We start from the raw sequence: 9,521 nt of genomic DNA, 5'->3' as shown, positions 1-9,521 counted from the left end.
TACCTGTAGGATCCGCCTCCAGTGGTAAAAATACTACAGATACACAACATGGTACCTGTAGGATCCGCCTCCAGTGGTAAAAACGAGTTTAAATACTTTAATTCTTTGTAGTTTTGGTCACATGTTCTCCACCTTCGTCCACCTCAGGCTCGGCTTTAGCCGCCAGCGTTTGTAAGAAGATAACGGGTCGACTGACGAGCGCCATCGCCAAACAGGAAGACGTGTCCGTGCAGCTGGAGGCGCTCGACATCATGGCCGACATGCTCTGCAGGTATGGAAGCGTGTCGTCTCTCTGCTGAGGGAAAACCCAAAGGCATGATGGGTAAAATCCGCCTCAGTGCAGCTTCTTCCTCGTTGTATTTCTGTTTGCTCGTGGAGATGCGTCACAGACTCCATCTTTACCCACAATCCTTCACTCTGTGATCTGAGCTGTAAACAACATGAAGGAATGTTTGTTTGTGCAGACAGGGCGGCCTGCTGGTGAACTTTCACCCCTCCATCCTCAGCTGTCTGCTCCCTCAGCTCACCTCCCCCAGGCTGGCTGTCAGAAAGGTGCGTCTGACCTTTGACCTTTGGCAGAGAGGAACTCTTTCAGGGTCCGGCTGCTGAGTTCATGGTTTCCTCCCTGCTTGCAGAGGACCATCATGGCTCTGGGCCACCTGGTGATGTCCTGTGGGAACCTGGTCTTCATTGACCTGATCGAGCACCTCCTGACGGAGCTGGGGAGGAACGACAACATGTCCACCACCCGGACCTACATCCAGTGCACGGCGGCCATCAGCCGGCAGGCGGGACACCGGATCGGTGAGACAGACAGAGGAACGGCACAGTTCACGGTTAGACGTTTATCACTGAGCCGACCTTTGACCTTCTGTCTGTCCAGGAGAGTACCTGGAGAAGATCATCCCTCTGGTGGTGAAGTTCTGTAACGTGGACGACGACGAGCTCAGAGAGTACTGCATCCAGGCCTTCGAGTCCTTCGTCAGGAGGTACGACCTTCAGAGCCCGGCTCTGTTTCTTCTTCTTCTTCTTCTTCTTCATCCTGGTTGGTTGGTTTGTTTTTAGGTGTCCTAAAGAAGTTTACCCCCACGTTCCCACCATCATCTCCATCTGCCTGCGCTACCTGACCTACGACCCTAATTACAACTTTGATGATGAAGACGAGGACGACAACGCCATGGACGCCGAGCAAAACGACGAAGACTACCAGGGTAACCGATCAGACCCGGACTGGGACGAGCTGAAACCAGGCAGGACCGAATCAGAGCCTGAACTTCCTGTCTTTCTGCCCAGGAAGTGATGACGAGTACAGCGACGACGACGACATGAGCTGGAAGGTCCGGAGGGCGGCGGCCAAGTGTTTAGACGCCGTCGTTTCGACTCGTCACGAGATGCTGCCGGAGTTTTATCGCTCCGTGTCTCCTGCGCTCGTCTGCCGCTTCAAGGTACGGTCAGCCCCGCCGAACCGTCGCTTCCCGTTCCCGTTCCCGGCGCGCGGCGCTAATCCGGTGGCTGTGTGTTCAGGAGAGGGAGGAGAACGTGAAGGCGGATGTTTTCCACGCCTACCTGTCGCTGCTGAAACAGACCCGGCCCGCTCAGAGCTGGTTGGCCGATCCGGACGCCATGGAGCAGGGAGAGACGCCGCTAACGATGCTGCAGAGTCAGGTGAGACAAGTCTACCTGGATTTATTTGTTGTTAGAGACGTGAAAACACGACGGGATCACAGAACTTCTTCACGGCCATGAGGTCCTAATGGAGTGAGAACCTCGAGCTTCACGATTTATTCCTTTTATTCAGAGACAAAAGTTTATTTTAACGCTCAGATATAAATAATAAGATTCTAAACCAGCTTTTTATTTATGATTTAAGATCAAAACTGAAATTTAATTTAATCACAACCATTGAGAATAAATTAAACATTTAAATTCAATGTAATTTTGTTGTTCTATTTATAATTTTCTTCTGTTCTTCTCTTTCTAAAGCTTAAGAAGCTGATGTTAGTTAATAAGTTAGCTGGTTGTATGTTTAACCTGCTAACTCCTGTAGCTTGTTGCAAACGTTTGTTTCAAAATAAAAAATAACAAAGACGTTATTAAAAACCTGATCGTTTGTTTTCTGTCGCTAATTATCTCCGTAAACTCAGATTTTTATTTATTCAGGTTAATTTTAATCAAAGTCAAACTTTAAAACTTTAGGTTTCAGTAATTAGATTATTATTATTTTTACATTTTGTTTAACAGGATGTTTTTTTTTTTTTTTTAAGATAAATCAGGTGTTTTTTTACCTGGATTAATGAGTTTAATGAAGGATTTAAACTCTAAGGTTGCAGTTCCGTTTTCGCGCAGCAGGTGGTGCCGTTGATCGTTTGCTGACAGGAAACCCTCAGCATCCTGCGCTGGCGGGCGCAGACAGCTGACAGGAAGTAGAATCTTTAACGTGGTTCTCTCCTGCAGGTGCCCATGATCGTTAAAGCTCTTCACAAGCAGCTGAAGGAGAAAAGCGTAAAAACGCGTCAGTGCTGCTTCAACATGCTGACGGAGCTGGTGAACGTCCTCCCAGGAGCGCTGACCCAGCACATCCCGGTCCTGATACCAGGTAACGCTCCGGAACGCTCCTCAGGTCCGTTTGGTGGCGAGTTAACGGCGAGTAAAGAGCCGTCGATGTTCGTTTGTTTCAGGAATCATCTTCTCTCTGAACGACAAGTCCAGCAGCTCCAACCTGAAAATCGACGCCCTGGCCTGCCTCCACGTCATCATGGTCACGCACCCGGCCCACGCCTTCCACGCCCATGTCCCCGCCCTCGTCCCGCCCGTGGTGGCGTGCGTGGGAGACCCCTTTTACAAGATCACCTCAGAGGCTCTGCTCGTCACCCAGCAGCTCGTTAAGGTGGGACTTGAACCTGCGACCTCAGCCGGTTTTGATGGCGCAGCTGACATTTGTTTTTGTTTGGTCTCCTGCAGGTGATCCGGCCTCTGGATAACCAATCAGAGGGCTCCGACAGCTTTGACCCCTCCCCCTACATAAACGACCTATTCACCTGCACAATCAAGCGCCTGAAGGCCGCCGACATCGACCAGGAGGTTAAAGAACGAGCCATTTCCTGTATGGGGCAGATCATCTGTAACCTAGGTAACCACCACCCATCAGACAGGATGTGATGTCATCGGCTGCAGGTTTTAACTTCCTGATGGGTCTGGTTCTGTAGGTGACCGGCTGCCCAACGAGCTCGCAGGAACGCTGCTGATCTTCTTAGAACGCCTGAAGAACGAGATCACACGGCTGACGACAGTCAAAGGTAAGCTCCGCCCCCTCGTGGACCCGCATGGAGGTGGTGGTGCGTCATGGCGTGATGGATGACTGGGTTTGTGTTTGCAGCTCTGACTCTGATCGCCGGCTCGCCGCTGAAAATCGATCTGCGGCCGGTTCTCCCCGACGCCGTTCCGATCCTCGCCTCCTTCCTGAGGAAGAACCAGCGAGCGCTAAAGCTCTGCACGCTGGCTGCTCTGGACATCCTGCTCAGAAACTACAGGTAACCTTCTGCCCCGCCCACCCGTCAGCCCCGCCTCCTCCCTCAGCTCACCACCTGTCTGTGTGCCTCAGCTCCGCAGTGACGCCTGTCATGGTGGACACCGTTCTGGCCGAGCTGTCCCCCCTCATCTCGGAGAGCGACATGCACGTGTCTCAGATGGCGCTGAGCTTCCTGTCCACGCTGGCCGTGACTCACCCGTCCTCTCTGGGTCAGCTGAGCGGAGGGAACATCCTGCAGCAGCTCATCGCGCTGGTCCGATCCCCGCTGCTGCAGGGAGGGGCGCTGGCCGCCATGCTGGACTTCTACCAGGTACCTCTGCGCCTGCAGCTCCTCCTGCGCCTGCTGCAGCTCCTGCTGCGCCTGCAGCTCCTGCAGCAGCTCCTGCAGCAGCTCGGGTTGAAGCCGACCCAACTCTGATCAGTCTGATTATTCAGAGGAGCTCCTTCAGCTGTAACTCTGTTTTTCAGGCTCTGGTGGCCACAGAAACTCCAGGTTTGGGCTACATGGACCTGCTGAGGATGCTGACGGGCCCGGTTTACTCTCAGAGCGCCGCTCTGCCTCACAAACAGGCGTACTGCTCCATCGCTAAGTGTGTGGCCGCGCTGACCCGAGCCTGCCCCACCGAGGGGCCCGCTGTGGTCGGACAGTTCATCCAGGTGAGTCAGAGCCAGAAACAGCAGTAAAGGTGTTTCTGTGAACCTCTGAGAACCTGAGCCTGATTGGTTCATTCACTCTGACAGGACGTGAAGAACAGCCGCTCCACGGACTCCATCCGGCTGCTCGCTCTGCTCTCATTGGGCGAGGTGGGACACCACGTGGACCTGAGCGGCCAACCAGAGCTGAAGACCGTCATCCTGGACGCCTTCTCCTCCTCCAGTGAAGAGGTGACCCCGCGGGGAGGATTTTTTTGTCTTTTTCCCACGTTTGAAGGTTTTAAACTCACCTCCCGATTGGCTCTCAGGTGAAGTCTGCAGCTTCCTACGCCCTCGGCAGCATCGCGGTGGGGAACCTGCCCGAGTATCTGCCCTTCGTCCTGCAGGAGATCTCCTCGTCCAAGAGGCAGTACCTGCTGCTGCACTCGCTCAAAGAGATCATCAGTGAGAGCCACGCCTCCTCGTGAATCGCCCGGTGCGCACGTGCGCCCAATTTTAACGTGTTTGTGCGTCTGTGTCGAGGTTCGGCGTCCGTGTCGGGCCTGAAGCCGTACGTGGAGTCGGTTTGGTCTCTGCTGCTCAAACACTGCGAGTGTCAGGAGGAGGGGACCAGGAACGTGGTGGCCGAGTGTTTGGGCAAACTGACGCTGATCGACCCCGAGACGCTGCTGCCCCGCCTCAAAGGATACCTGCTGTCAGGTGAGCGCCGGCGGCTCCGAGCTGCAGCTGATCTCCACGGCGACGGCGCTGCGTTTAACTCCACATTTACTGATCTGTCTGCAGGGTCGTCGTACGCCAGGAGCTCCGTGGTGACGGCGGTGAAGTTCACCATCTCTGACCAGCCGCAGCCCATCGACCCGCTGCTGAAGAACTGCATCGGTAAACAGGAAGCGTTCAAAGTCAACCTGAAATAACAGAACTTAGAGTAAATTTATTGATAATAACTCTAATTAAAAACTTCAAGTTACATTAAGTCTTTGTTTGTTTGTTTCCAGACTCCAGAAAATAAAGTTTGACACTTTTGAAAGCTTAATTTTATTCTTAATATAAATCAAAGATAAAGATGATTTTCTTCTTTGGTTCAAAAAGCAAGAAGTTAAAATTTTAATCATTCAGACCCAAAAGTACAGACTGAACTGATTTTGTCCAAACTCTGCCCTCTGCCCTGATTGGTTGCTTGTTCTCAGGTGACTTTCTGAAGACACTGGAGGACCCGGACTTGAACGTGCGGCGCGTCGCCTTGGTAACGTTTAACTCCGCCGCCCACAATAAACCCAGTCTGATCCGAGACCTGCTGGACTCGGTTCTACCGCAGCTTTACAACGAGACCAAAGTGAGGAAGGAGCTGATCCGAGAGGTGAGGATGGCCGCGGCGGCTCCAGCCTGCAGGTGGGCGGAGCTCAGGGGACTGACGCTTGTCCCGGTTCTGCGCAGGTGGAGATGGGTCCGTTCAAACACACGGTGGACGACGGGCTGGACCTGAGGAAGGCTGCGTTCGAGTGCATGTACACCCTGCTGGACAGCTGCCTGGACCGGCTGGACATCTTCACCTTCCTGAACCATGTGGAGGACGGCCTGAAGGACCACTACGACATCAAGGTCCGTCTGCGGGCGGGGGGGCGGGGCCTCTGCAGCCGGGCTCGGAGTTCTAACCTGCTGCTTGTTGGGTTCCAGATGCTGACGTTCCTGATGCTGGCCCGACTGTCCTCACTCTGTCCCAGCGCTGTCCTGCAGAGACTGGACAGGCTGGTGGAGCCGCTGAGAGCCACCTGCACCACCAAGGTACCAGAACCAGAACCCTTCAGGCCCGACCTGCTGCTTGTGGAGTTTTACTTTATTTTCCTGTTAATTAGTAATTAAATCCACGTTTGGAAGGTTTAATAAGTTTTATATTTTACATCAACTCTGACACGTTTCCTTGGACTATTCAGGTTGAATTATTTTAAATTTAATTATCTGGAATCTTTTCAGGTCAATTCTGATTCAGAGGCTGCGATTAGAAATACTAAAACTTTGGCTTCTTTCACATAAACAAACATTAATTTCTATATTTTCATGCCTAATAAGTCATCAGCCAGCAGTGATGCTAGTTTAGCTTCCAGAATCAGGGACAGGAAGCTACAGAAGCCCTACTGGGACAAACAGAACCTCAGGAGCTGCAGCGTTGAAGACAATGTTTTCCTGATGCTCGCACCCTGAGCCTCTGACGGTTCTCTGTCTGCAGGTGAAGGCCAACTCCGTGAAGCAGGAGTTCGAGAAGCAGGACGAGCTGAAGAGGTCGGCCATGCGAGCCGTCGTGGCGCTGCTGACGATCCCCGAGGCCGAGAAGTCGCCGCTGATGTCAGAGTTCCAGTCCCAGATCTCGTCCAATCAGGAGCTGGCGGCCATCTTCGACTCCATCCAGAGGGACTCCAGCTCCGCCAACATGGAGTCCATGGACACCAGCTAAAGAGGCGCGGACAGAACGAGTATCCCATGATGCAACACGGCACCACCCCGCTGCTGGAGCGCCAAACCCCGCAGCATGTTTCCATACCGACAGGACACACACACACGCACACACACACACACACAGTTGTAGTGACACACCCTCTCCTAGCGATCGATCGTCCCATGATGCATTGCACTGATTTCTGCAGTTGGAAAAGACGGACGGATGGCTAACAGACGGACAAAAACCGAAAATTAAAAAAAAGAAAAAAAAAATCTAGAGAAAATCTTTTCCATTTGAGGCTCGGAAGCTCTTCATGAGATCGTATTATCGGCTGATCTCTCTGTTCATCATTCTTTTTTATTTCTTTTCATAATTCCAGGAAGTTCCACAGGTACTGTAACCTGATTGGCCGCTGCTCAGTGACTGACAGTTAGCGCGTTATCTAAATGGACCAATGGGAAACATTTAACGGCCGTTCCTGCCTGGGGCCATGGCGACCAATAGGCGAAGGGCTTGCTCTGTTTTTTTTTTTTTTTTTCTGTGAATGATGTAGGCAACCAATAGGAGGCTGTGGGGAGAGAACTGATGGGCGGGGCTTCACAGTTTGTGGACCAATCAGCTTCTCTTAGTTCCCCCGATTCAGTATTTCTGCCCTCTGCTTCTTCTCACCCCGGAGGGAAGAGGATGGACTATTGGACCAGGTCCCACCTGACCAGGCCGGACCGGACCGTGCCGGCTGTTGCCGTGGTAACGCAGAGTACCACGACGTAACAGTTTTATTTTCCGTTGGCTTGGTCCGGTTCGGTCCGGTCAGCCGTGGTTTGATTTTACTGTTGTCCTGCTAGTTAGTTGTTTTTTGTTTTTTTTCTAATGTGGTTGAACCGGGTTTGGACCGGTTTGATCCGGTTCGGTCCGGTCTGGTCAGGACAATCCCGTTGTTTGTTTATCGCCAAGAAAAATAAATGAATAAAAAGGTCCATTTCTGCCTGCCTTCACATTCTGACTGTTTTATTTGTGTCCGAGTGGAGACGACTCAGAATTAACTCAGGAAACAACTTATTAAAATGAAACCCTGAGTTTATTCCCGGTTATTTAACGTTGTATCATCTTCAGGAGGAAGGAAATCATTTAACGAACTCTGAGCGACCTGCAGATCGTCACGTTTCTGTCTCGGCTGCAGGAGACAAAATGTCTCAATTTATCCTCATTTAATCTCTTTGCTTTCACGGGTTGCCAGATCTTCTCAGAGTTCTCATTTCCTGAACTTTCTGACTCTCAGGAGCTGATTTGAAGCGTTTGAAACAAGTCGGACTATTTTCAGAGAAAGTTTGTAAATTTCTCCAAACATTTAAAAACTTCCTCCTCTGCGGCTCGCGTCAGGAAACGGAGACCCGTCGCAAACATTTCGAGACATTTTTGGGACTCGGGCTTCAGTGAGATCTTTCACTGGATCCTCTGAACAAATAAAATCTGTTTTTCTCTTGGAAATTAGGAAAAAAAAATCAGCCTTTGGTTCAAATTAATGAAACAGTTTGTGATCACCCGCCGCCGTGACGCCTGTTTGTTTAGTGTCTGTCAGCAAAATATCTCATGAAGCACTGGACTGACTTTACTGAAGAAGCCTCGAAGAAATCACTGGATGTACGTCAGTCCAGTTCAAGATGGCTGCCACAGCTAAAACTGCCTAAAACTCTGTCAGTTTGACAGATGATGAGCTCAGCTCAGGCATGGTAGTAGCTGAGAGTCATCCTCACTCAGATAAGGTCAGATCTGTGAAACTTCTGCAACCAATAAATGTTCTTCCTGGTAACATTTTCCACCAGCAGAGGGAGCCAGACTTCACCCTAAAGGGAACTTTTTGCCCTGAATGAAGACTTAAAGCTAAATAAAACCATAATCAGGTAGATCTGAGGTGAACGACAGCCTGCTGACGTCACATCGCCCAACTTCCTGCTCATTTAGCTGCACTCGTCTCTGATTGGCTGCTTTAATGAGGCAACAACTCGTTAGAGAGTAAACAAACCGAGTGGTGCTCGTTGATCCGGTCTCCTGGCAACGGCTGATGATTTTTCCTCTTTGAAGCTCGGTGATTTATTCTGCTCTGACGGGCCGCCTCAGACGTCTTCTTCACGCCTGCGGAGGAAGAGGAGGAAAGCAGAATCATTAAAACACATCGACTTCCTGGCTTTAAAATGAGTTTATAACTCAGAATAAAAACTTTAATCTGATTTGTTTGGAGCAGAACTCAGCTCTTCAGAGGGAACCATGGATCACCTGTACCTGACCTATCAGCCAATCAGAACGCCCCGTTTCCACATGAAGTTACATAAATTACAACCAAAAGTCTCAATACAAGCAAGTCTTTTTAATTTTTAGTTAAACTTTTAGTTTTCAATTTATTGATTTTATTTCAGTTGTTTTGACTTTTAGAAATTATAGTTGTCTCTTATGTGTTTATTATTTATTTATTATCACTGAAGCTAGAAACTAAAAGTAGCCAAATGCTAACCAAAAGGTTAACTTAAGTAAACAAACTGAAACACTAGCTAGAAATAATGAAATACTAGCAGAAATTATAACTAAAAAGTAGCAAAACATTAACAACAAAACAGTAGCTTAAAACAAAGTTAAACAGTAGCTAATATTAATGAAATGATAGCTAAAAAGTAGTAAAACATCAGCTAAAAGTTGCAAAATGCTAGCTAAATGTAGCAGAACATTAGCTTTAGTGCTAATAAAATTAGCAGAAGTATGAAGTAGATTTAAAATAAAAAACGCTTTTAAAAGATCTGGTTTTATTTTATTATAAATACATAAAAAAGTTAAATACTTTGAAACATCTAAAGTTAGAAAAAAAAACCCAGCTGCCTGTTTGTCTGCCTGTCTGTCTGTCTGTCTGTCTGT

At 49.5% G+C, this 9,521-nt stretch overlaps 1 protein-coding gene across 1 annotated transcript in view; it reads left to right on the top strand.

The window, feature by feature from the left end:
• cand1 (cullin-associated and neddylation-dissociated 1) overlaps positions 1 to 7,612 on the top strand; it is a 13,537-nt gene extending 5,925 nt beyond the window's left edge. The window contains exons 5-26 of the mRNA XM_017404000.3: positions 148 to 271; positions 465 to 552; positions 636 to 804; positions 884 to 989; positions 1,066 to 1,211; positions 1,294 to 1,445; positions 1,525 to 1,665; positions 2,455 to 2,596; positions 2,679 to 2,887; positions 2,962 to 3,130; positions 3,207 to 3,296; positions 3,377 to 3,530; positions 3,602 to 3,839; positions 3,998 to 4,186; positions 4,271 to 4,414; positions 4,492 to 4,627; positions 4,706 to 4,882; positions 4,967 to 5,062; positions 5,371 to 5,540; positions 5,618 to 5,782; positions 5,858 to 5,965; positions 6,408 to 7,612. Of these exons, the coding sequence (XP_017259489.1) occupies positions 148 to 271; positions 465 to 552; positions 636 to 804; positions 884 to 989; positions 1,066 to 1,211; positions 1,294 to 1,445; positions 1,525 to 1,665; positions 2,455 to 2,596; positions 2,679 to 2,887; positions 2,962 to 3,130; positions 3,207 to 3,296; positions 3,377 to 3,530; positions 3,602 to 3,839; positions 3,998 to 4,186; positions 4,271 to 4,414; positions 4,492 to 4,627; positions 4,706 to 4,882; positions 4,967 to 5,062; positions 5,371 to 5,540; positions 5,618 to 5,782; positions 5,858 to 5,965; positions 6,408 to 6,632 (3,338 nt within the window). The 3' untranslated portion in view covers positions 6,633 to 7,612. The remainder of the gene's footprint in view (positions 1 to 147; positions 272 to 464; positions 553 to 635; positions 805 to 883; positions 990 to 1,065; positions 1,212 to 1,293; positions 1,446 to 1,524; positions 1,666 to 2,454; positions 2,597 to 2,678; positions 2,888 to 2,961; positions 3,131 to 3,206; positions 3,297 to 3,376; positions 3,531 to 3,601; positions 3,840 to 3,997; positions 4,187 to 4,270; positions 4,415 to 4,491; positions 4,628 to 4,705; positions 4,883 to 4,966; positions 5,063 to 5,370; positions 5,541 to 5,617; positions 5,783 to 5,857; positions 5,966 to 6,407) is intronic.
• Positions 7,613 to 9,521: the final 1,909 nt, after the last annotated feature.

This window comes from Kryptolebias marmoratus, linkage group LG18, assembly GCF_001649575.2.
Source record: "Kryptolebias marmoratus isolate JLee-2015 linkage group LG18, ASM164957v2, whole genome shotgun sequence".
In the NCBI taxonomy this organism is placed as follows: domain Eukaryota; kingdom Metazoa; phylum Chordata; class Actinopteri; order Cyprinodontiformes; family Rivulidae; genus Kryptolebias; species Kryptolebias marmoratus.
The sequence above is the reverse complement of the archived record's forward strand: the minus strand, read 5'-3'. Positions and strand labels throughout refer to the sequence as shown.